The 26,915-nt window shown below is 42.1% G+C and overlaps 1 protein-coding gene across 2 annotated transcripts in view; it reads left to right on the top strand.

The window, feature by feature from the left end:
* The window catches only part of NBEA (neurobeachin), a 595,906-nt gene extending 574,804 nt beyond the window's left edge, over positions 1–21,102 (top strand). For both annotated transcript variants that reach the window (XM_084843013.1, XM_084843014.1), the window contains 5 exons: positions 5,757–5,927; positions 16,265–16,366; positions 18,051–18,247; positions 18,826–18,977; positions 19,310–21,102. In XM_084843013.1, the coding sequence (XP_084699139.1) occupies positions 5,757–5,927; positions 16,265–16,366; positions 18,051–18,247; positions 18,826–18,977; positions 19,310–19,400 (713 nt within the window). In that variant the 3' untranslated portion in view covers positions 19,401–21,102. The remainder of the gene's footprint in view (positions 1–5,756; positions 5,928–16,264; positions 16,367–18,050; positions 18,248–18,825; positions 18,978–19,309) is intronic.
* The last annotated feature ends 5,813 nt before the right edge of the window (positions 21,103–26,915 follow it).

A 26,915-nucleotide genomic window follows, 5' to 3' on the forward strand; every position in this document is an offset into this window, starting at 1 on the left:
CCCGCTGCCCATCAGACTCCCTGCCTGAGCTGACGGAGGTGGTCTCGGACTTGGTGTTGAGGACCCCCAGGATGATGGTCCTGGGGGATCTCAACTTCCATGCCGAGGCCGCTGTATCCGGGGCGGCTCAGGACTTCATGGCCGCCATGACAACCATGGGGCTGTCCCAACATGTCATTGGCCCAACACATATAAAAGGACACACGCTTGATCTGGTTTTCTCGACTGGGCAGGAGGATGGTGATCTGAAAGTGGAGGACTTAACATCTGTCCCTTTGTCATGGTCAGATCACTTCCTGCTGAGGTTTAGACTCCTGGCGGCCTTTCCCCTCTGCAAGGGTGGGGGACCTATTAAAATGGTGCACCCCTGGAGATTAATGGATTTCGACGGATTCCAGAGGGCTCTGGGGGATTTTCCTGCTGGTATGGCTGGTGCTCCTGTCGAAGCCCAGGTCGCTCTGTGGAATGCAGAGATGACTCGGGCGGTTGACACAATCGCGCCCAAGCGCCCTCTCCCTCTGAGCAGAGCCCGGCCAGCTCCTTGGTATACACCTGAGCTGAGGGCAATGAAGCAAGAGGGGAGATGGCTAGAACGCAGGTGGAGGGAAACTCGTGCTGAGTCTGACCGAACACAGGTAAGAGCCCACTATCGAGCCTACTCTGAGGGTGGCAAAGAGACAGTTCTTTTCCACCAGCATTGCATCTTCTCAGTGTCGTCCAGTGGAGCTTTTCCGAGTGGTTCGCGGCCTGTTACATTCTGGGCCAGGGAGAGAGACGGTGGAACCCTCGGTAGCATGCTGTGACAAGTTTGCACGGCACTTTGAGGATAAAGTCGCTCAGATTCGTCATGAATTGGACACCACCATTAATGCAGTTCCATTGGTAGAGGCATTCAGAGCACTGTCTGGTCCAGTTTTATTGGATGAGTTTCAGTTACTGAGACCTGAGGATGCGGACAAGGTGCTTGGCCAAGTCCGATCGACCACTTGTGTGCTTGACCCTTGCCCTTCATGGCTTATTAAATCAAACAAGGGAGGGATGTCCGGCTGGGTCCAGGTGGTTGTAAATTCCTCCTTGAGAGAGGGAGTGGTGCCTGCCGCTTTAAAAGAGGCAGTAATTAGACCACTCCTGAAAAAGCCTAAACTGGACCCAGAGGATGTTAACAATTATAGGCCAGTGGCCAACGCCCCTTCCTGGGCAAGGTGCTTGAGCAGGTGGTTGTAGGACAGCTCCAGGCACTCTTGGATGAAATGGATTATCTAGATCCATTTCAATCAGGCTTCAGGCCTGGTTTTGGAACAGAAACTGCCTTGGTCGCCCTGTGGGATGACCTCTGCCGGGAGAGGGACAGGGGGAGTGCGACCCTGTTGATTCTCCTGGACCTCTCAGCGGCTTTCGATACCATCGACCATGGTATCCTTCTGGATAGGTTGTCTGGGTTAGGAGTTGGAGGCACTGCACTACAGTGGTTCCGCTCCTACTTGGATGGCCGATTCCAGAAGGTGGTGCTGGGGGATTATTGCTCTGTGCCATGGCAATTGTGCCATGGGGTTCCACAGGGCTCTGTTTTATCCCCCATGCTGTTTAACATCTACATGAAACCGCTGGGGGAGGTTATCCGGAGGTGTGGGCTGAGGTGCCATCAATATGCAGATGACACCCAGCTCTACCTCTCTTTCTCATCAAAACCAGGTGAGGCAGTGGCTGTTCTGAATCAGTGCCTGGGCACGGTAACGGACTGGATGAGGGCCAATAAACTGAAACTCAATCCAGACAAGACGGAGGTACTGTTAGTGGGTGGTTCGTGTGCCCGGCTAGGTGATATTCAACCTGTTCTGGAGGGGGTTGCACTCCCCCTAAAGGATCAGGTTCGTAGTTTGGGGGTGCTCTTGGATCCAGAACTGTCACTTGAGGCACAGGTGAACTCAGTGGCACGGAGCACTTTTTATCAGCTTAGGCTGGTATATCAACTACGCCCTTATCTGGACAGAGATAGCCTAGCTACAGTTATCCATGCTCTGATAACTTCTCGTCTGGATTACTGCAATGCGTTATGCGTGGGGCTGCCTTTGAAAACGGTCTGGAAACTTCAGCTGGTCCAAAATAGGGCAGCAAGATTGTTAACAGGGACTGGCCTGCGAGCTCATATTACGCCAGTACTTTTCCAGCTGCACTGGCTGCCAGTCCATTTCTGGGCCCGATTCAAAGTGCAGGTGTTAACATTCAAAGCCCTTAACGGCTTGGGGCCAGGTTACCTGAAGGATCGCCTCCTCCCATATGTGCCTGCCCGGACCTTAAGATCATCATCAGCGGCCCTTCTCCGTGAGCCCCTGCCAAAGGAAGTGAGGCGGGTGGCTACTAGGAGGAGGGCTTTTTCTGTTGTGGCACCCCGGCTCTGGAATGAGCTCCCTAGTGAGGTTCGCCTGGCACCTACATTGTCTTCCTTTCGGCGCCAGGTGAAAACCTTTTTATTTTCCCAGGCATTTTAGCATTTTAGCTTTCTAAATTTTTATCTTTGTTGTTTTAAATCTGTATTTTAAACTCCTGCACTGCTGCTAGGTTTTATTATGGTTGTATTGTTATATTGTGGTTTTAATGTTCTATATATTTTAAATTGTTTTATTGTGTGTTGTTTGGTTTTAATTTTTGTGAACCGCCCAGAGAGTTTCGGCTATTGGGCGGTATAGAAATGAAATAAATAAATAAATAATAAAATGCCAAAGTAGTTTGGCATTTTGGTGGAGCACAACAGAAGTGGAGCACAACAGCAAATGTTTTGCCAGCAGACAGTCCCAGATTCAATATCTGGCACCTGCAGTTAGAAGGATCAGGTAGCAGGTGATGGGAAAACCTCTGCATGATACCTTGAAGAGCTGCTGCTAGTCAAGAGTAGGCAATGCTGGGCTAGTTGGAGAAACAGTCTGACCTGTTATAACGTACCTTCCTATGTTCCCATGAAGAAAACAACAAGTCAGCTGGTGATGCTGTCTCAGCATGACACCCAGGGGATGTGAAAGCCAATTCACAGAAAGCAGCTTTTAGAACGCAGGGAAAGATCTCTGGCGGAGGAACAATTTTCCTTTACATTCATACATGGTACAGAAGCAGGCCCTTAAGTGCAAATTACAGTCAGGGCCAGAAATACAGGAACAAGGATAACTGTTTTGGCAGTTGGCCTCTGTACACCACCACATTGAAGTTGAAAGGAAGCACACCCAGATGGGAGCGAAGTCAGGACTTTCAGCTGTAATTCAAGGGGTTTGACAAAAGTGGGGCACTAACCATTCAGGAAGGACAGCCAATGGCATACACACACACACATCGTTGGTGGCTCATAAGTAATGGAATGAATGGCTGACAAGCAGCTGCATGGCCAGGTGTGGCCTGTTTCCTGGGTACCCCATGACCAATCAAGCAGATTAAAGGCCTAGAGGTGGTTCTGAGTGTTACATTTGCATTTAATAGCTGTTCACTGGAACTCCCAACATGAGGTCCAAAGAGGTGTCCATGCGAGTGAAGAAGGCCATCATTAGGCTGAGGAAACAAACCCATCAGAGAGATAGCAAAAACAGTGGAAGTGGCCAACACAACAGTTTGGAACATCCTGAAAATGAAGGAATTAACTGTCAAGCCCAGCAACAGCAAAAGGCCTGGAAGACCATGGAAGACAACTAAAGTGGATGACCGCAGAATTTTGCTCATAGTGAAGAGGAACCCTTTCACAACATATAGCCAAGTCAAGAACACTCTTTAGGAGGTAGGCATGTCATTGTCAACATCTACAGTCCAGAGACGGCTTTATGAATGTAAATACAGAGGCTTCACAACAAGGTGCAAACCACTGGTAACGCGCAAGAACAGACAGGCCAGATTAGTCTTTGCCAGCAAACACCTAAAAAAGCCTGCCCAGTTCTGGAATAAGATTCTTTGGACTGATGAAACCAAGATTAACTTGTATCAGAATGATGGGGAAGTATGGGGAAGGAAAGGAACAGCTCATGATCCAAAGCATACCACATCATCTGTCAAACATGGTGGAGGCAGTGTTATGGCATGGGCATGTATGGCTGCCAATGGAACCGGGTCACTGGTGTTTATTGATGACCTGACTGCTGATAAAAGCAGTAGGATGAATTCTGAACTGTATAGGGCTATACTTTCTGCTCAGATTCAGCTGAATGCTGCCAAACTGATAGGACGCCACTTCATATTGCAGATGGATAATGACCTAAAATATACAGCAAAAGCTACCCAAGTTTCTCAAGGCAAAGAAGTGGGATGTTCTGCAATGGCCAAGTCAGTCACCGGATCTCAACCCAATAGAGCATGCTTTTCACTTCCTGAAGACCAGACTGAAGGCAGAAAGACCCACAAAAAAGCAGCAGCTGAAGGCAGCTGCAGTAAAGGCCTGGCAAAGCATCTTAAGGGAGGAAACTCAGCATTTGATCATGTCCATGGGTTCCAGACTTCAGGCAATCATTGACTGCACAGGATTTTCATCCAGGTATTAAAGGCGACCCTTAAGTTTGAAATGATGTTGGTTTGTTCCATTACTTATGAGCCACCAACGATGTGTGTATGTGTATGCCACTGGCTGTCCTTCCTGAATGGTTAGTGCCCCACTTTTGTCAAACCCCTTGAATTACAGCTGAAATTCCTGACTTCGCTCCCATCTGGGTGTGTTTCCTTTCAACGTCAATGTGGTGGTGACGTACAGAGGCCAACTGCCAAAACAGTTATCCTTGTTCCAATATTTCCGGCCCTGACTGTATATGCCATCTATTATCTGAATCTCAAGTGCCATTCTAAGTGAAATAAAAAGTGGTAATATAAAACCGCAGTGTTCAGGTCCAATCAGTGAAAATGTGAGTTATTTTGGGATTGCCTTTGATAATACTTGGTATAGTCTTTGCACAAAACCATCCTGCAGGGAGTTAGTACAGCTGTACGCCTGACCCTCCGTATGCTGCCTGCAGACAGACACTGATGTCAGTTTTATAGTCCAAATAGGGATGTCAGAGAATTCCACCACGGATCTCGGTGAGGCCGAATGCCAGTGCATTCGGCCCCCCGAACTCCGTGGTGGAACGGCCTGCCACCCCCACCCCCCCACTGATCCCCCCCGGGACAAGACTTACCTGGGGCGGATGTTCCAGGTGGCGGCGGCTCCGGCAGCTCCGGCCATTTGCACTCTTGTTGGGGGGGGGGGTTGTTTTGTTTTTTACAAGACGTGATAGGCTACGTAAAGATTTACGTAGCCTATCATGGCTGGGTAAAAAAAAAAGAAAAAACCCGCGTTGCTTATTTTTGGCCGTCTTAGTCTACATAAATATTTACGTAGACTAAGACAGCCAAAAATAAGGAACGCAAATGGCGGCGGCCATAGCCGCCGCCATTTGCGTACGCGATGTTTTTGGTTTTTACCCAGAGCCCTCCGCGGCCGGAAATCCAGCTGTGGACGGCTCTGGCGTGGGCCTGGCCGGCTGCTCCACGGAGTTGCCGCGGAGCACAGCCGGCCGTGGAGGATTCTGGGGGGGAGGAACGGATCGCCTCCCCCCCCGTCGAGGATTCCGGGGGGAGGGACGGAACGCCTCCTCCCCACACCATCAACATAATCCGCGGAAAGGTAAGTGACTTTCGTACATCCCTAAGTCCAAATTTGTATTGGTGTTTTGTCTTTAGACTTTCTTGCTTAAGTTTGTATTCACAATGTTCCGAAACACAAAAATCAGTAACTCAACATCTCTTTGCTGTAGGTAAACTAACTCAGATTGTGTTTGGCCACTGGGACGTAGTGACTTGCCTTGCCAGATCAGAATCTTATATCGGTGGGGATTGCTACATAGTCTCTGGCTCTCGTGATGCTACATTACTGCTATGGTATTGGAGTGGCCGGCATCATATAATTGGTGACAATCCAAATAGCAGTAAGTTCATAAACTTCTCTGTATGTGTCCCTTATTTGTTTCTGTAGCGTTTATCCTTTACACTTCAATCTTGACATCTAGAATTTCAAGGAAAATGGTCTTTATAGTCTGTAAGTAGAATTGTATAGTTATTATAAATTATTGTAGGCTGCAAGTTTGTTTATAGCAATTAATTATAAAGCAATCAGGAAATACAAGTTAGAAACAATTGTGTTGGAAATAATATGTGGATTATCAGATAGCTTGTGGCTTCGGGGAGGACAAAATAAGCAGCAACAGAGTCTGAGAGAAAGCTTTTATCCATTTCCCAAATTGTGCCCAGGCATACTTCATAAAGCCACAATTCTTAGTTCACTAATTCATACATCTGGCCTCACTGGGCACTATTTGAGCTGAAGCATTTGGAGCATTATAGTATTGGAATCTGTTTCAGTATTGACTTTTTGGCACCCCTTTTTGCCTTTGGTGGGAGTGACTGACCATACAGTCACTCTAATACCAAGTCACTATTAAGACCTGGTTGTGGTTATTTTATTATTATTCATGTAACTGCCTCAAAAGTCCCACCTCTGATTTTGCTCAGTAGGGTTTACAAGTATCAACACCTCCAAGTTTATTGCTCGTTGTTACTGCTGAAAGCCCACTGGGAGGAGGCCTAAAACATGGTGTCATGATAATGCTTGCTTCCCAATATTTTTAACATCTGCCAATCTGTTAGAAGAATTATGACATGATCCAGTCAAAATTAACTACATCTAAGGGGTTCTCCACATTGAGCTTATATCATGCGATCAAGATTGGTAACTCACAGAACTTTGCAGATCCTTTACACAACATTGTCAATTTCCAGGGCCCGTCCTGCAATTTATTACTTTTATCCCACCTTTGTAAAGCATGAAGAAAGTATGATTTTTCTCTAAAAGCACTATGAAACACTTTACTTGCTGGGTGTACTGTACTTTCATAATGGTGCTATAACAGCAGCGCCATCTAGTGGCTGTAAAATGAAACATATAGAACTTGCAGAGAAATAAAAACAGCATGTGTCACCCTGTGTAAAGGAGCCAGTCTTAATCTCACAAAGAATTCAGAAGCAGAAGCCCTGGTAAGGATGGGGGATTTTAGCCTCGTGTGGTGAAGCCTTACATCTCATAAGCTTTAACAGGAAAGTTAAGTGCATGCTTAATTTTATAAATGCTTAACTTTGGCTGAATTGTGCCCCACCATGGAGAGAGCAATTACCTCTGTTTCTGTTCAGGCAATTGCAGAATCTGCAGATTATTTTCATAAAATGTGTGGGTTTCATGAAAAGATGGGTGTGCAACGTTCCTCTGGATGAAAGCAAGGATGAAATGTCCTCTCCATAGTCCACTGTAAAAGTCTGGGCAGCAGTATGCGGAATCAAATGTATCAAACATCTGAGTCACCCTCTTGACCTTACTGACAACATTGAGGATAAGGACACTGACCAATGCGTCTTCTCACTGATGGGGCCTTGGTCCAGTTTTTCTCAGGATGTACTGTCTTAGCTATAATCTCTCCAGCAATTAACCCACAAGGCCATGAGTGCAGGAGCTGTGTGTATGTTGGCATTTACAGGCCATGTCACAGTGCCAGGAAGATCCTCCTACTTCATGAAGATAATGGTGCCACTCAACTGATGTCACTATACCGTTCTGGTACTGTCACTGTTGACAGTGTGCTTATGTATACCAGTTTTATAGAGATTGTGAGTAGGAGGGTGCTATTGCACTCATGTCCAACTTGTAGGTTTCCCACAGGCTGCTGCTTGGCCAGTGTGAGAACAGAATGCTGGACGAGATGACCAGGGGTCTCATCTAGCCTGGCTCTTCTTATGTTCTTATGACTCATGGCTGCTTATTCACTGGGTTTCCCACTTTCCCCTAGAGGCTGTTCCACTATCCACCACCTGGCAGCATGCTTATCCCTCAAATCTTACATTTTAGCTGGACAGCACAGTGTTAAGTCAACTAAAAAGTTATGTTAAGAAATATTTCTTTGTAACATCTACAATTCCTGTACATTTACTGCCAGGAAATTAGGGCTTATCATGTAAGAAAAATGAAAGTGAGATGTACAGTGTAGGTTAAATCCAATTAGTTAACATCTTTAAAATGAATCTCTTGGAAGATGCAGATGATATTTTCAGAAAAGGATTAGTTTCTCAAAGGCTGTCATCTGGAGACACAGATAAGATATTTTATATCACAGAGCATAAGGAGATAAGGAATTCAAAAGAAAAAAATTTCAGGTTATAGTAATTATGTGGGCTAGGTGCTTGACTTTCTAATGATCCTTTAAGCTGAAAGACAGTTAATTATCAATTTCAGCTTCAGTGCATCCAATTACCAAAAGGAACTTCAGTTGTTTCAGAAAATCATATAAAGGAGGACCTCTCCTTTCCTTATTTTTTAATCAACACTTGCTAATCATATATTTTGAAATTTCATTTTCATGTGCATATACACATGCTCTCACACACTTCACCTTAATGTTTTTGGTTCTGATAATTATTAAAAGAATAACCAAATTAGCTGAAAATATGTTGTTGAGATGCCCCCTTGTTAGTTTTGCTGCAGTTCATGTGACTGAGGCATATTAGTGCTCTCTGTCTCTCTCACACACACACACATGCTTACACATGCAGTCTAGTAATATTTTAAACTCCAAGTAAACTTGATATACTTCTTACATTTGAAAATTAGATACTGTATGAACAGAGCTGCATGCAAACCACAAGCCATGTGGCCAACCAGGAATCTACATTAGCTGACACAATAGGGCTCACAAATTTGTGACAACGTTACGGCATATACCAAGACATGATATGCTGCTCTGCTTAGATTCTCAGCTGCTCTGTTTTCATTTTTCTCCCTGTGCACAGACTGCAACTTTGAGGTTCTATGAATGGAAGAAGACACAAATCTGGAATGAGGCCCATTGACTGCAGATGTTGGGGCACAAGCTATACTGATATCCTGGATCACTGTGCCAGAGATCGATACTGTTGTGAAAAAATTCACATGGCAGTATTGAGCGCTGGCAATCTGCCAGAGCTAAACACATTGCGCTAGCAGGAACAACTAGTAGGAACAGCTATTAGCACAACAAGAAGCTTGCAGTTCCTAGTGCAAACCAGGAAGCTACAGCTTCTGGAACGGTACAAGCCAGTGGAACTCCCTTCCATGAGTTCCCTTCCATAATTCGTCCCATTCTAGGAATGGTAGTTTTGGCTAGTTTCCAGTTGTGCTAGCCAGCACTAGCTTCCCATTGCACTAGCAATTGTTCCTGCTAAAGCAGCAGCAGCATTGGATAATGCCCATAGTTACAGAAAGTAGATTTTTAATTATGTCATTTACTAAATTGCTCTTCCCCACCCCAGCACCTTGGCAGATCCTATTTTGGCTAAGCATGAATTGCATCATTTCTTCTGCACTTCTACCCCTCATAATGTAGTCTACTTGCTTTTTTCCTGTCTATAGTTAAATATGTTTTAGCTCTTCTTTCAAACAAGGATTACGAAAAAAATCTGAATCTTTGAACAAATACCTAAATAGCTAAAATTGGGGGGGGGGGGGATGTTTTCTTCTGAAAATGAGAAGACAGATGTTTTCTTCTGAAATGGACACAAATTCAGAAACTAATTTGGAAGTGATAAAAATTAATTTGCACACTTTAATTGGAACCATCTCCCTGCATGAAAAGAAGGAGAATAGAGCCAGCAGCTTGTGCTAAGAGCTGATTGAATTTTTTGTCATGTAGGTATGCTGGACTTGGCCGCTTATCCTCTTGAGCCTATCTGTGCAATATATTGCACTCAGCCTTTGACTGGTTTCTTTAAAAGGATCAATGCTATTCCTGTTGTGTCCCCAGAGCCTGAAATTTCATTGATCTTGGGACTTGACATTTCTCATTACATACCAGATAGTCACCAGAGGTGTGAGTTAACGTTGCTTTTCCTGGCCATGTTTGCACTGAGCACTATGAACATATTGTGTTGACCAGCCCAAAGCTCAGTTTGTGGACCAATTACAGCAAATATCCCTTAAAGGCACTAAAGTGCATTTTGTCGCCCTTGACATATTTTACATATGCTTAAAGGGAATGTTCAGCATTTCAATACGTGAGTGTCATAAACTGCCCTATGCACTGAAAATACTAAATGTGTCTGTAAAGAATTCCTGGGAGTGAGTTGTATTGATTTTATGAATAACACTTCTGAAGGCATTTTGAGTCACTTCTGGGTAAATATTTCAAATCTAAAAGCCTCTCTAAATTAATTGAAAGGAGGAGGTCATTAGACATAGAAATTCCATTGCCTTTGTACATTTTACTCCTTCAGACTGCACGTTATTTGGACATGTGCATAGCGTGTAATTTCATTCAAATCACATTGAAGCTGTATTTGATCAAGAGCGCGGCTGATTAGTTTAAATGCCATTGAAATACATTTAAGGCATGCAAATTTGTACTTAAAACCTGTAGCACCCCTGATAAAAAAGATCCACACAGTTACAGATTTGTGTGTGTGTGTGTGTGTGTGAGATCAGACTTCATACCCATTTTCATATAGAATCTACATGACCATAGAGCAGGAACTATAGAGCCTGTTCCTAGAGTGTTCTTTCCTGTCTAAAAGATCCCAGGAATTAGGTTGGGATGGCTAGGATGGGGAGCAGGCTGCAGCCTCCTCTCCCAAACAGCAACACATGTGTGTGTGTGGGGGGTGTTAGGTGTGTGAGCGTGTATGTGTGAGTTGTATGGGTATGTGCAGCCCTTTGCCACTGCCACCCCAGCAGACACCTGATGCAGTCCTCAGGATGCAGCCCCAAAGGCTGTGCATCCCTGATATGGATACACACCAATCTTTTGAAGCCTGAATACCATTCACATTCCACTGCTTCTTCCCACAAAAACATCACTTAGGGACCATTGCTGACCTTTTGCCTATGTTTAATCTTTATGCCTGATCCACCCCAGCCCTTTACCTCTTTGAGAATCTGAGAGGATATAATATATGGTAGAAAATCTCTTGAGAACAGTATGGGATTGAATCCTTTAAGTATTAGAATTAGTTATTCTAATACTATTTCCAGGAGCACATGCAGTCCCATATTTTGTGGGAGCCTGTAGCTTATTAATTACAGGGATCCAGAAACATAATAAAATAACATCCCAGAGCCTAATAGGGCTTCCTACTAGAGCCCATGAAATAGCCACATTGCGACTGTGAAATCATTGCCTGTAACAAGGAACAAAGTATTGTTCCTAGCATTAATTGCTAGATTTCTTTTCAGATGAGTTTTCGTCTTCCAGTCTCAATGGTCACAATGAAAATAGGAAAGAAGTTCCCAGAAGAGAGCTGGTGGTAGCAGCAAGTCCTACTGTGGGTTCTGCCAACACCCCCCCCCCAAAAAAAAAACACTCACAGGAAATTTGAACAGGTATCTGCCCCTTCCTGTATGTCTGGGAAGCATGGGAGTAAACAGTGAGGAATGGAGGAAACCAAATGGGAAGAATGGGAAGAACAGGGAACACCGCCCTGTTTTCCAGTATTCCTGGTTCTCTTCAGATAAGAAAACAATTCTACCAAGGATGAGAAGCTCTGATATTTCCTACTTTTTAAAATGACTACCCACATTGTACTATTCATAATGTACCACAATGCCATCTAAAACTGAGAAAAGATATTTCCATTTCACATGAAATATTAGTTTGCAGGGAAGCCAGGAGGCATCAGAATAAACAATTAGATTATTAATATTTCTACTTTGTTTAAAATCAGAAGACATACTTTCTTCCACGGCAATTCATCACAAATTGGATATGTTGTGGAGAACAAAAGCTAGCTTCTTATTTTAAACTGCACTGCAGGAACGTAGTTGGTAGCTCTATCTTGTATGTTTCATCTTTTTGCCCTGAAGTGATTCTACTGCAGATACAGAGGTGCCACGCTGGGGAAATTACTGTGAGTTCAAAGTGACGGTGTTTCAATTCGCGGTGGTCAAGTTTCACCTGCAGCTCCCTTGGTGCCACAGCCTTTAACCTCACACTGCATCTATCAGTGGTGATGTGATGGTGACAGAATATTTTGCTAGGTTTTGAATGATTGCTAAGGTCCATGACATTCTGCCTTTTGCAGGGAAATGTAATGTGGGGTGAGATTCACTCCCCATATGGCAGCTTTGCCGGAAGAATATATCACTGATTAAAACTGTATTTTCTTTCATTTGTCCCTAAAGGGTGAAATGATACTCACTGTTATTGCAAAGCTATGATTGATTCTAAAGGGTTTGGAAGTACAGTATAGCCAGGATTTCTTTAAAAATCTGCTTTCAGGGCCAGCATTGGTCCTCATAGGCATTTGCCTTAGCAAATGAAGTGGATCACAGTACAGATTCAATTTAATTATAGATAACCTGCAGCTTCAGTGAATACTGTGTGTTTGGTATTCCAGAATAATGTGTAATAGAAATAATAGGTTGCTTTGCCTTCCTTTGCTTTCTTTTCAACTGTCATGAAAAACTCTCAAGGTTTTTCAAGGGCTAAGTCAGGTAATTCGCATTTGAGAATAGCAATTTCAAAATAAGAATATTGGAGAGTAAGTTCAAGCCCTCTGCCAGCTATAGTTTAGCATCTTCCAGAAATATGCAATTTAGCTGAGGCCCTTCGTCTCCTGATGCATTTTCAATATGGCTCTTTGTGCTAAAAAAGTTTCCCATCCCTAATCTAATGCTTCATGTAGCATATACACAGATACCGAAAGTCTTTTAAAAATTGTAGTCATTCATTGCTTCACTGCAACAGACTGTTGTGTCTAGAAGGGTGAAAGGATGCAAAAGTCTTTCACAGGATGGGACCCCTTTAGATAACTTTTGTTTTCCACCTCCATCTCCCAGCAACACAAACAGAATCAAACTATGCACTAAACCAGAGAAACAGCCCCTTAATAGCCAAACCTTGCACATCCTGCCCAGAGACATAGAACAGATGTATCACAGAGTCTTTCCCAGTTTCCTCTCTCTGTCTACCTCTGACAGTGCAGACTGTGCTACTGCAATTTGTGCAGCTCCTTTATCTGCCAACGTTCCTCAGCCTCTCCATATCCAGCCAAGCAGGAACACCCCAAACTCTGGATTGTATCTGTTCCGCTGGTGGTGTCCTCCAACCAGCGGAACAGACACCGCTGCCAGATCAAATTTCTTCTCCTGCCAATCTGCTCCAGAGGGTTGATGGACCCTCTGGAAAAGATTTGTGGGGAATGCACGGAGCTACAGAGTAGGGATGTGTGAATCTGCAAAACTGAGCTTCCCAAAGTTCTCCAAATTCCATCTTGAAGCTCATTGCGACTCAAGTCCATATCAGATTGCAAGCTTCATTTTTTTTTCTCTTTGTACAAAAATCCATGCAAATTTTCATGCGTATTTTTCCAAATGTATGCATCTACTCTGTGCATCTTTGAAATCTATGCATTCTTCTCCCATTGATGAAAGGGTATTTGTGCAAATTTTCCAAAAGTACACATTTTTAATGGTTATTCTTCAAATGTACGCATTCTGTTGTATGCATTTGGGGAGAGGTAGAGTCTACAATCACACTGCAAGTTCGAAAACATACAGACTTTAACCGCAGATTGCATCCGAATCTATGTTCAATCTGGAAGGTGGAAACTGGGTAAAATCCTGATCAAAAATGAACTGAAACAAATTTCTCATACATCCCTACTACAGAGGGGAGGAAGGGAAGGGAAACTCCGGTTGCAAGAATGGAAATCCACCGGTGTAATATTGGATTTAGCCCAAAGTAATAACTTTGACCTTTTCTGGCTCTATCCTACATACATATGGCTCTTTGTTCTCCACAGCAAAAATGCATCTGCTTATTTTAAAATAAAGGTTTTTTTTAAAATAGAGCTTGATTTATTTCCAGTGGTGGATAATCTGGGACATATAACTAATACTAAAACCTGTTTTTAAACAAGTTTTTTTTTCTTTTGGGTTGGAAAATGATATATAACTTATTCCAAGGTAACTGTTTTATGCTTCCACTACTCAGGCTTATATAGCTAAGCCTTTGGCTCAATTTACCTTTGGCATTCCCATATGGATTTCAGGCTTTATGTCTCAAACAGAAAGGGTTCAATCTAGCTCCCTTAGAAAGATTTTGGATTTACCACCCTATATATTTGGAATTGGGTCTACAATTAGTTGAATGTAAAGTTTGGATAAATGCCCTGAAAAACTGGTTACATTTGCATTTTCTACTTCTCCGTCTAGTTCAGGGGTGGGAAACTCATGGCTCTCCAGATGTTTTGGCCTACTGCTCCCATCAGCCCGAGCCAGCATAGCCAATGATGAGAGATCATAGGAGTTGTAGGCCAAAACATCTGGAGGGCTCTAGTTACAAATTGATCACCTGCTCTAGTTACATTCACTTATTAGTCTGATTCCTTTTTTACTTGGTGAAAATAGGTTATGAACTGTAGAGGGTTCAGAGGAGGGCAACAAAGATGATCAGGGGACTGCAAACAAAGCCCTATGAGGAGAGACTGAAAGAACTGGGCATGTTTAGCCTTGAGAAGAGAAGACTGAGGGGAGATATGATAGCGCTCTTCAAGTACTTGAAAGGCTGTCACAGAGAGGAAGGCCAGGATCTCTTCTCAATCATCCCAGAGTGCAGGACACGGAATAATGGGCTGAAGTGACAGGAAGCCAGATTCCAGCTGAACATCAGGAAAAACTTCCTGACTATTAGAGCAACACAACAATGGAACCAATTGCCTATGGAGGCACAGTGCTCTCCAACACTGGAGGCATTCAAGATGAAGCTGGACAGCCATCTGTCAGGGATGCTTTGACTCAGGGGGTTGGACTCAATGGTCTTATAGGCTCCTTCCAACCCTACTATTCTATGATTCTATGAGATTCTTAGGCTGGGTTTTATTTGTGTCCTTATGCTGTATTAACTTCTTATAGTAACTTTTATTGTGATCTAATTGTATTACCTTTTATTGGTCCGTGACCACAGTAAACTATTCATTCAAATATACAGCTGTCCTTGCAAACAGAAATGGCAGGGGTTTGCAGTATGAAACACACCAAAATGTGAACAGAATTTCATATGACTAAATAGTAGTAATTAGTGGCTCTACCTCTTACAGTCCATGGTGTTATGAACCAATGTTGGCATTATCCATAATCATGGCTACACAAGCATGGGGCACCCAAGCAGTCAGCTGTCTGACTGTGGGCAATCTAACAGGTGTGTCCCAGAAGTGCAGGGATTGCAAGTGATCTCAGATTTGCAACCCAGAATCCTCCAGAATATTGCAAGTCCTTGGAGTGCCAATATTTCTTGGACCAACCCTCCCCATATATGCAATATATGTGGTGCAAATTAGGGTAGGCAAAATTTGATTAGGTTTTTAATTCATATTTCTCTAAAACATCTAGACCTAGTATCCAGTGGAGATGCTAGGCACACAAGATTTGGGGCCCATAGAAAACATAAAATCTGTATATGCTCCTTTATATCTATATATGCAAATTTAGAAATGATTACTAGCTTTTATTTGAATTGCACAAGAGGCAAAGCCAGCCACTTAATTTCACATTCAGATAATCTCAAATAAAAAAAATTCTTCAGTTAGTTTTCACCCTTCTCCAGATCATCCCAAACCAATGGAAATAGTTTTTTTATAAGCTTAATGCAGGGGAAGTTTTTTGGGTGGGGGCGTATTGCAGCATGTGGGGAGGGGAAAGTTAATCCTTTTCTCTCCAGCTACAATCCCCTTTGAAAATTGCCCCCTACATGGCAACTAAGCTGAGAAGAAAAACCCTTCTGTTGATACCAATGGACATTCAGGGCTCTGTGGAATAGATTCGAGATTGGGGCTCCATGGGCCCATGCCTAGCAATGGCCCTGCTAGTATCATATAAATACACACTGAAAATTAATATTTCTTTAAATAACTGTTTTTCAAACAATGACAGTAACAACAAAGCTTATATTTCTTTTATCTTCTTTTAAAAATCAATGTTTTATTGGATTCTTCTCTTGCACATGGTTCAGAACCTAATTTCTGCTAGCGCAACATCATTTGCACTAACAGAATGACACTGTAAGATACTGCCCTTACACTCAAGCAAAACCAAAAGTGAACCAAGCAGTGCAAAAACAGTGGTTCAAACAAAGATAAAAGTACAAAGACTCCCACAATTGCGAAGGTCAAGCCAGTTTAAATCTAATTTGTTGCGACTGAAGTATATTTTATTTTGGATTTAGCACATTCCCCTCCCCCGTTTGCTTTGTTTTAGGCGATTATCCTGCTCCCAGAGCTGTTCTAACGGGTCATGATCATGAAGTTGTCTGTGTATCAGTTTGCGCTGAGCTGGGACTTGTCATAAGTGGCGCTAAAGGTCAGTTGTCATTTTTAGCCTTACAAATTTGAAACTCTCCATCAGTGAGAGTTGCCTCAAGATAAGTATAATTGCATTATCCTGTCATTATCCTACAAGCTATATATTTTAATTTCTGAACCCTCCAGAGAGCTTGATCTGTCACAAGCCTGGCTGTCTGTGAACTTCAGCCCCTGCCCTCAGCTACCATTGGCTGCTATTTACAAATATTCCAACTGCTGAAGAGTAAATTCAGTAATTCAGTGTCTGTGAATATTTCACCTTATGTGAGGAAATTAGGAAGTCAGTTTGGTTTTCAAAAATCCGTATGACAGGAAGATGTTTTGAGGGATGGGAAGCTGAGTAGCAATGCTTCTGAGGGAAGAGGGCCAGATCACCTAGAGATCACCTTTGATAGTTATGGACAGGATGAAATGACAGTCACGTATCATAACCAACAATACTAATCCATTCAAGTCGAGGCTGTACAGCCATCTGTCGGGGATGCTCTGACTTGGACTCCTGCATTGAGCAGGGGGTTGGACTCAATGGTCTTGTAGGCCCCTTCCAACCCTACTATTCTATGATTCTGTGATAATCCCTCTGACCTATTAGGTGAATAGATCATTTTAAACATTTGGATAATGAGAGCTGTGAAACAGCCCCACCCCCACACACCAGTACTTGAAAGCAATTCACTGCTTAAATGTGTTTTCCAGTTTGTTGAGATGCCACTTTAAATCAAAGAGGTTGTTTTCCTGCTTGTGCATTTTCACTGCGAATATACCATTTACCTGCCATCCCTATACACACTGAGTTGGAGCCAGACAAAGTTGGTTGCACTTATAGAGCAATCCTAATTGGGGAGTGGAGGGGCTCACTATCGGGGGGAGGTGTCTCTGCCAGGCTTTTCAGACCATTGAATTGTCTTTTCCAAGGATCGGGGGGGGGGGGATAGCTATGCCAGCTTCAGGCTGGTATTGACAAGTAGCCCATCCTTAGGCCTCTTGGGGGAATGGAGGGACTTTAGATCTAGCAGATCCAAAGATACCTCTGTCCTGGCCTATTTGGGGGCTTGCCGCTGGCAAGAACTTGACTAAGGATAAACATATGCATGGATGGGAGAATCAGCAAGGGTCGACCTTGTCAAGGTTCGACGAGTTCTACCTCGTTCCCATTTCCAGTTGCAAACTTCCCCATTCCAACCCCGTTTGAATGAGAAAAGTTTGCATGTGGGTGCACGCTTTTTAAAGTGTGCGCCCAAATGCGTACTCGCCCCCAACACACATTGACTCAAACATGAAAAAATGTGCATTTTTAAAGTGCACATTTTGCAAATGAATGTTGCAAGCTCAGGAATGTGTGAGCTTTGTTCACTAAAATGTACTCATGTTTGGGGGTGCAAATAGGGCAAGTTCTGTTCTTAACAAACAGAAACAAAATTCTTGCACAGAGCTTTATGCAGGTGTTCCAGGGGCTTCTGGAGCCACATATTTGCCAGCAGAGCATCTCCCTACCATCCGAGGGGGTTAGGAATGCACTGTTTGTTCCTATTGAAATTAATGGAACAAGTAAGGATTAACCTGTGCCAAAAATTTCAAGGGACTTAAGTTTAATTAACTTCATCTGGCTCCATCTCATTTTGCATGGTTTATCTAAAGTATGTGAATTTCTGTAATATATTGTCTTATTTTGCAATACACAGAAGGACCTTGCCTGGTGCATACAATTACTGGAGATTTGCTGCGAGCACTTGAAGGAACAGAAAACTGTTTGTATCCTCGCTTAATTTCAGTGTCTAGTGAAGGCCACTGTATCATCTACTATGAACGAGGCAGGTTCAGCAATTTCAGCATTAATGGCAAACTCTTGGCTCAGATGGAGATCAACGACTCAACCAGGGTGAATCTTTCCTCTTAGAACCTTTTAGGATGTATTAGTGGTTAAAAAAAATTAGCATAAAATTAGTGCCACCTGGAAAAGTCACATTCTCAAGGAAAATGTCTCAGTTCCAATTAACATAGAACAGAACTCTCTGTTTTTAGATGGTACACTGACAAATTGCTTAATCCACAATGATTCCTGGATATCTATTTTACACATAAAGATTTTTTAAGTGCCTGTGCTTTAAAAACTTATATGGCTTGACATCTGTCCTCCTTTGACTAAGAGCCAAGTCATGAAGACAGAGCCTTCAGGAGTCAAATCCATCACCAGCACCTCAAGGAGAATAAAGGGGTGTTAGTATTGCAGGGCAAAGCCAGAAATTATGTGTGCCGACTTGAGCGAATCCTTCTTTGCTCCTGTTTGTAACAAAATGGCCATTTTATTATTCAACATTTTGGGACTTTCAGTTAGGTTATATTGCTCTTTTTAAAAACCCCATTAAACAAGGAAATGCCCCACTCATAAAAACTGAGTTACTCATAGTAATTTCTACAATATTTACTGTTGTTTTTGCCTTTGGCTCTTCTATATAGGCTATCCTCCTGAGCAGTGATGGGCAGAACCTGGTTACAGGTGGTGATAATGGAGTAGTGGAAGTATGGCAGGCTTGTGACTTCAAGCAGCTCTACATTTACCCTGGCTGTGATGCTGGCATTAGGGCAATGGACCTGTCCCACGATCAGAGGTAAGTTGCAATCTGAGAAGTATGAGCCTGTGTGAACTTGTACATTTTACGTCACCCCCACCCCACCCAGTAATTCATCCCCTTGTTGAACTGCACAATACAATTCTCTCCATGATTTTTGGGTTAATCTGTATAGCTTCTGATATTGCCCAATGAAAGTCTACTGGGGAATATGTCTATGACATTATGCACTATGCTAGATGCCTCAGAAGAATTTCCCCCAGTGTTTTCGTGTGTCTACCATTCCTGGAATAGTCTGGGGCCATGAACACCTGACTAAGATGATTTTTAAAAATCCATATAAATGGTCCATGTCTCTGTCTCTTTTTCAGGACTCTAATTACTGGCATGGCTTCTGGTAGCATTGTAGCTTTTAACATAGATTTTAATCGGTGGCATTATGAGCATCAGAATAGATACTGAAGTGGATTGAAGAACTGAAAGCAAAGGTGAAACTGAGAGCACAAGTGCTACTGAAAGGCATAATCTCTGGTGGAAAAACAAATCTGCATTGACCTCTGTTGTACATTCCATCACACCCAGCAATAGCTGTACATTGTAGTCAGCAACCATTTTACTTTGTGTGTTTATTCACAACTGAACACCAGCTGCTGCAGAAGCGGGCTTGTATCATGTAAATTATAATGACTTAGGAGATGTTTTGGTAATTATTTCATATACCTTTGTTTACTGAGAAAAGGTAGAATAACACAACACAAGAGACTTTTGAATATTCTGAGGAACCTTGTGTCTGGTTATATTGTTTGGGCCATGAACCTAGCATCCATTTCCCATTTCCAGCCTCTTTTCAAGCTGAAAAATAACTTAAAAAAACTACATTTGATATTTTGTACATCAGATACACATCTTAACTTTAAAGGGATACTTTTGTAAAAGTAAAACCTTGTATAAAGAACAAAAATGTTTCTTAATTTTATTGTGGAGTTACAACTTGCATGAACTTTAAACCTGATGTCTTGATGAAACAGCCACATTCACAGGTTGAACTGAACAGCTGCCTAAGGGCCCAGCTTGTATTCAAAGGTTGTAATGGGGTGCAAACTGCAATTTTGTCCTTGCCACTGAAACATGGTTTGCACTTTTCAATCTCAAGCCACCCCTTCTAAGTGGAATTTTGCTCATGACATGAAGCATTTGGATATGAAGCCATTGTTTGCCATATTTATGCATTATACAAATAAAAGAAAATTCTTCCCTTAATAATTTAATAATATGATAGACAGGTGGGAGCACAGAAGAGATGGCATGCTACAGTGCTTAATGACTCCCACCAAAGCAAGAGTGCTAGACTTCTAGATTCATCACATTTGGCATACTGTACATTGCAGGAAGAGAGCAATTGAGGTTTTCTCTTTATTTCCTTGGAAATAAAGCTTGGTTAAAAGCAACCTTAGCTTCATTGGGGTCGTTCTTTTACATGCTTCTGAAAGTCACATGTTAAAGTCACATTCTCTGTCCAAGGCACTTCTTGTTCGACAATACCGTATTGATGACTATCAGGATAATTTGCCGCACATTCTACAGATCAAGTAACATACCCTGGGGTATATACACTTCACTTCATGTTTCTTCTTTGTATATTTGGTGACTGTATTGTCATAGATGTACATATTGTGTCGGTAGGGCTATGAGGCATGTAACAGGAATGTAATTTTCTCAGACTTTACACTCACTTGCAGTCATTTATTTAAAAAAGATAAAAACAAGGTAATGGATTCTTTGTACTGGCACTTTGCACCAGAAACATATCATTATTTATTGATGTGATTCTTATTTGCTATCCACCTTGTATTAGTAAGTTTTAGCACTAAATACCTTCTTCATTGTTGTTTGTATTTATAAGATTCTGAAATCATGGGGAATCAATGTAATGATTAAGTTATTCATCATCAGTCTGTAAGCAATATCTTGAGTTTGTAGCTTAGAATTGGGAGAATATTGAACATCTGGAAGATACGTTCATTTCATCTCAAGATCATGGTGAAATATTTTGGATATATAAATTCCTTAAGCTATTGTAACCATGTTTTATTGCAAAGATGTAAAATATGCCAGATGTGTGTGAGTTGGAAATCAAAATGAAAAATAAAATATGCAAAGAATTCATGGATTGTTTCTCATTTTATTGAAATTTGACCCAAAAGTCATATTGTTGCTCGAAAAGGAAATGTGAATTTACAGTCATATGCAGCACCTGTAAAATTAGCTCAGAAGGATGCAACCCATCCACAGCTCAGAGATGGTGCACATGCTTTGCATACAGAAATGTTAGGTCCAGCCCACAGCATCTCCAGTTAGCACACGCAGGATCAGGAAGCAGGTGATGGGACTCAGCCTGAGACCCTGAAGAGCCATTGCCAGTCAGGCTGGACAAGACTGGGCTGGATGAACAAATAGTCTGGTAAAAGGCAACTTTCTTTGCTCCTAATTTACCATTCAAATTTAAGAAAAATTTGGTGAGAAGAAAAATTTAACCTTTCAAAAGTTGTGATTCTCATAAGAATAAATGCAGGGCTTTCTCCTTTCCACTGAGTACAAGCGAAGAATATTTCCCTGTGCCTTTGATAGGGTAGTCCAGAGAGCATAGAAATAACAATGAGGGATCATACTTGTCCTCAAATTTTGTCTTACAGCTTAAAGGGGCTGAAACAGCAAGGAAGAAAAGAGGAATGAGGATATATTCACTCTTCTCTTACACCAATATTGGAGGAAGCTGCATGAACCCTTTACTTTTACTTATAATATAGAGTTTTTTAAAAAGCAAGTTTAAGACTTGCAAGTCACCTGTTCCCTTCTACCATTTACTCCACACATAGTCCTGCTTTCCTGTGCCTGCCTTCTTCTGCACAGGAGAAAAAGATGGGAAAGAGAAAAGAGAGACTGTAAGGGAGAAAGCCTAATTAGACCCAGTTTATTGAAACACCTATTGCAGAAGCATCATGATGCTGGCGAGAATTCTCACAGGCTGCACATGTAAAGCTACGAACACTGCCTGTGAACAGTTGTTATGGAGGGTGCTTGTTATAATATACAGTATCAGCCTGCTGACAGGGAAGCAGAATGTTTGAAGCAAGCCCTTATGCTGCAGGGATAATAGCATCTGTAACAGACTCACAGAGATAAAGGGGACTTTTGATAGCTTCAAGAGACCTTCTTCTTCCTGCAAGAGAACTAGTGCATAAAAATAAATACATTTATCACATCCTTTATACATACATATATAGAGAACTTGGTAAGCAGCATGTAGCTACATCTTCCAATATGCTTTTGTTCTGAAGCAGAAGTTGATAGTCAGGAAATTAGATACTGCTGTTAAATTATGATCTAGTCAAGCATTTTAAACTCACAATCATTTCAGTGGGATGTACCAGCATGTTCTCTAACTCTCTCCCATTGAATTCAATGGGACATACTAGCACTTGGCGTGTGTCTATTTTTCACATACAGATCTCGAAACTAGTGCTGTGATTATTAAGGATATCAACAAAACCATTCCCTTTGACATTCTTTAGACCTGCCTAACAATATCTTTGTGGCAGTGAAAGAACAGCTTATGGCATCCAATACCTTGTATACAGACATCTGTTCCCACAGAAGGGGAATATTGCCCTGGTTCATGGAAACTTAAATAAAATGAATCTGCAGAGTACAGGGTATATTCAATTGTTGCTGACCAATCATTGTATATAAAAGTCTCTGTCATGTGACATAGTAATGAAGAAATCTAGGAATGGGCAAATCTACCAAACATGATTTTACTCAGGTTTGTGTTTTTCCAGTGCTAAGTTCATTCCATCACAATTCCACATCGGATTGTGAATTTTTTTTTTTTTTTAGCATACATGAAAATTTGTATAGATTTTCATGGGCAATTTTAAGAATCTGCATTTTATATATAAATTTTTCCCAATCACATGCATTTTCATGCACACCTCTCCAAATGTATGCATTTTTCATGCAATCTATTCTTTGAATAAAGAATGTTTGTGCATTTTGTACACATTTTTCAAAAGTATGCATTTTGTGCATGTTGTTTCAAAAAGTATGCTTTTTTGCGAACTGCAAACTTTAGAAATGTGCAGATTTAGACTGAACTCTGGTTTGTGTTTAGGTTTGGGATGTGCAAATTTGATAAGTTCGCATCCTCACCCAACCATGTGTACTTTTAGCATGTGGCTTCTCGGAAAGGAAAGGAAAGGAAAGGAAAGGAAAGGAAAGGAAAGGTTCCTCCTGTGCAAGCACTGGGTCATTACTGACCCCTAGAGGGATGCCGCTTGCGCTGCTGTTTTCATGGCAGACTATAGCGGGGTGGTTTGCCAGTGCCTTCCCCAGTCGTGACTACCTTTCCCCCAGCAAGCTGGATACTTATTTTACCGACCTTGGAAGGATGGAAGGCTGAGTCGACCTGAGCCGGCTACCCGAGACCCAGCTTCCGCTGGGATCGAACTCAGGTCGAGGGGAGAGTTTCGGTTGCAATACTTCCACCTACGGGAAACCTTCTGTATTGACTGATCACAGGCACATCACTTCCCCATATCCCCACTGCTTCTTTTCTAGATGTTGCTGCACAAGGAGGGGATAGTGATACTGGACTTTTCATGAAATGACAAAATATGTAAACAAAGAATTTGTGTGTGTGTGTGTGTGTGTGTGTGTGAAAGAGAGAGAGAGAGAGCGCTACTCAAATCAGCAAACTTTTATTCATAGTACCATGCTGCCTGGAACTGCTAGCTTTGCTTGCAGAAGATCCCAGTTTCAATCCCCAGCATCTCCTGGTAGGTCTGGAAAAGACTCATGTCTGAAACTCTGGACAGGTGCTGGCAGTGACTGTAAATAATTCTGAGCTACATGGAACAGCAGTCTGATTTGTGAAAAGGCAGCTTCCTAAAACTGGCTAAGGGATAATGTAATCATAGTTTATTTAGTATTTCAAAAATTTAATCCACACTGACCATATCCAAGGTGACTAGTTGTCTTGGAAAAACATAGGTCTTCTATTATCAATTGCTTTCTATTACCTGTCTGTTTGTTTGATTTTTTACCTAGCAAACAACTCATGTAAGTGGAAAGTTGCCCAGAAAGTCCAAGATGGTCACATTTAATTTCATAAGATGAGCGCAGTGGAGAGGCTGGACTTGGAGGGCCAGATTTCTTCAGGGCATTTGGAAGTTATTCAAAACCACAATAATAGAAGCTCAGCTAGAATGCATACCAAATATTAGGAAAGTACAAAGTCCGAGAGCAGCAAGTTCAGGTTGGTTAACAAGCAAAATCAACAGGCTCTCTTTAAAAAGTGGGCATGTTGCTAAGTGAGAATAAAAAGGAGCACATACTCAAGCAAAACAAATGTCAATTGACAAGAAGGCAAGAAAATAAAAAGCCTGAGGATGACATTGTTTATAACAAACAATAAGGCTATATTTAAATACATCACAAACGGTGAACTAGTCATGGAGGTGATAGGAGCTTTTGGTGATAGGTGTCCATAGGTCAGTTACTGAGGGAGACTAGGGAGGCTGCAGACAAGCCAAATGAAACAATTTTCACTGCAGAAGATGGTAGGCAGATATGCACACTTGAACCAGTGGTGGAGGTGGGGCTCCAACTAAGTAAGTCAAACAGAAGTGACAAGAGGTAGATTTAAATGATTTACAAGTTAAAAATTAACAACCAGGAGCAGATGGCTTACATCCAAGAATTCTTAAATAATTCAAATGTGAAATTGTTGATCTTCTTGCAACAGTATGCAATTTGTCACTAAAATTACCCCCCCACCCCAGTTGAGGATTAGAAGGTAATAATACCTTCTAATAAGACCATAATACCAAAAGGGATCCTGGGAGGAGGCAAGAAATTGGAGGCCTGTTAGCCCAGTGTCTGCCCCATTTAACTTAATGGAAAGCATTGCTAGAATTGTTAAACATATAAAGAAATAAAACTGTTTTCTGCAAAGGTAAATCCTCCCTCACCAATTATTTGATTGCCTGATATATGGAATTATTTGATTGTGTCAACAAACATGTGGTTGTGGACTTCCAAAACATTTTGTCAAAAGCCCTCACCAAAGGCTCCTGAGCAAACTTGAGCACAATCCTATTGAGGTAGTTGGTAGCCTCCAAAGTCAGAGGCTGCCAAGTATCCAATGCAGTGTGGCCAGATCACAGAGGCGATCTTTGCCTCCGTGCTCTGGCTGCCCCACAGTTTTGGCTAGACAGCTGATTTGGGCTGTCTAGCCACAGCTTCAAGGAGGGGAAAGGAAGGAGGTGGCACGGCGCATAGTAAGATGCATAATGCAGTTTCTGTGGTCTCCCCCACCCCGGGACCACCCTCTTTTCCCCATCTCCACGCTCCGTTTCCAAGCATGGAGACATAGCTGGCATGGACAGAACCATGCCAGACACTAGGAGGATGGGGGAGGGAAACATGATTTCTGGGAAGTGAGTTCAGAGTCCTGGCTCTGACCTCGGTTCCCGGGAACCGAAAAATCCTATGGCTCTCGGTGTCTAGTGGCCATAGGATTGCTCCACTTAGCTGTCACAAGATGGGTCCTTTGTGGATTGGTAACTGGTTAAAGAACAGAAAGCAGAAAGTGTTGGAATCCAACAATGTCTGGGGGGCCATAGGTTCCCCATCCCTGTTCTAAACATCAAAGGTGGTTCTTACTCATCATACCCCCAAAAAACAGTGAATTAAAATATGATCTAAGATCATTCCTCTCTCTTGTATAGACCAATAAATGTGGTAGCCCTGAATTTAGCCTTCCAGAATATACTGCGAACAAAATATGGCTTTTGTGCAAAAAATAAATAGGAATGTTCACTGATGCAGCCCTAATTAGCGCTTGGAGCAATGAACCAACTGCAAAAATATTCTAATCAACACTCATCATAGTCTCAGTACTAGCTGTTGTGTTTCCTAGGAGCCTACGTGATATTTATGAAGTGATCCAGCCATTAATCCTTAACAACAGACCCACAGAATTCCTCATTCCATGGAAACATACACACTGGAAATGTAAAAACCTCTGTTATACGCTATTTATTATGTGTAGACAAAAAGGAATGCTCTTGTATAACAGTCATGCAGTCCATATGGTTGATGATAAAACAGTTACAGGCAATTGCAGATCACACAGCATGTCTCTTTTTCAACTTAATGGAAAAGACAGTTCTTCTCCAAAGTATATAATTAGTGCAAGGAGAACTTAAAAAAAAAATCTAAAAGCCTTGGTTTTATGTTTAAAAACTGTCAGAATGCAGAGGCACAACTAAAGTTAGTTTGTGGATCTTACTTGTTCCACAGAATATTAGGTGACGAATTCCAGACAAGTACCCTGTAGTTTGGGAGTCTTTTCATGAAGCAGTGTATTTCAGGCAGCAGGTTCCAGCAGATTGCGCCCTCTATTCATATGCAGGACACACAGTTATTTTATCTTCCAGCTTACCATACTGAATATATGTACATATGCCTCTCTCTTTCTCCATTTCATGCATCTGTTACCAGTTATGAAAATTAATGTCAAAAAAAGAAGATGACAGAAGGACCCAAACTGGGGCAAACACTGAGGGAAAGAAGCTGTTCCAAATCAAAAAATAATGTCTGTCAGGCCCCAGCATCACAGGCTTTTAAGAAGGCCCTGAAAACATACTATTTTATGCTGGCCTTCCTCTGATTATGTATTATCAGACTGGGTTATAGCTTCAGTTGTCTGTTGTAAGGTTTATTTTATGCTGGTGTTTGCTGTTGTTTTTAGAAAGTTTGCTACTGTTGCTGTTTTTACTCAGTGTGTGTGTGTGTGTGTGTGTGTGTTTTACTGCATTTTTACTACCATATTGGTCTTTATTATGTGTTTTATTGTCGCATGCCATCTTGGGAGGTCTCCTGCCCTGAAAGACAGCCAGGAAATATTATAAACAA

Source organism: Heloderma suspectum, chromosome 3, assembly GCF_057233095.1.
Source record: "Heloderma suspectum isolate Gila_16-S chromosome 3, 16-S_ref, whole genome shotgun sequence".
NCBI classification, from domain to species: Eukaryota; Metazoa; Chordata; class Lepidosauria; order Squamata; family Helodermatidae; genus Heloderma; species Heloderma suspectum.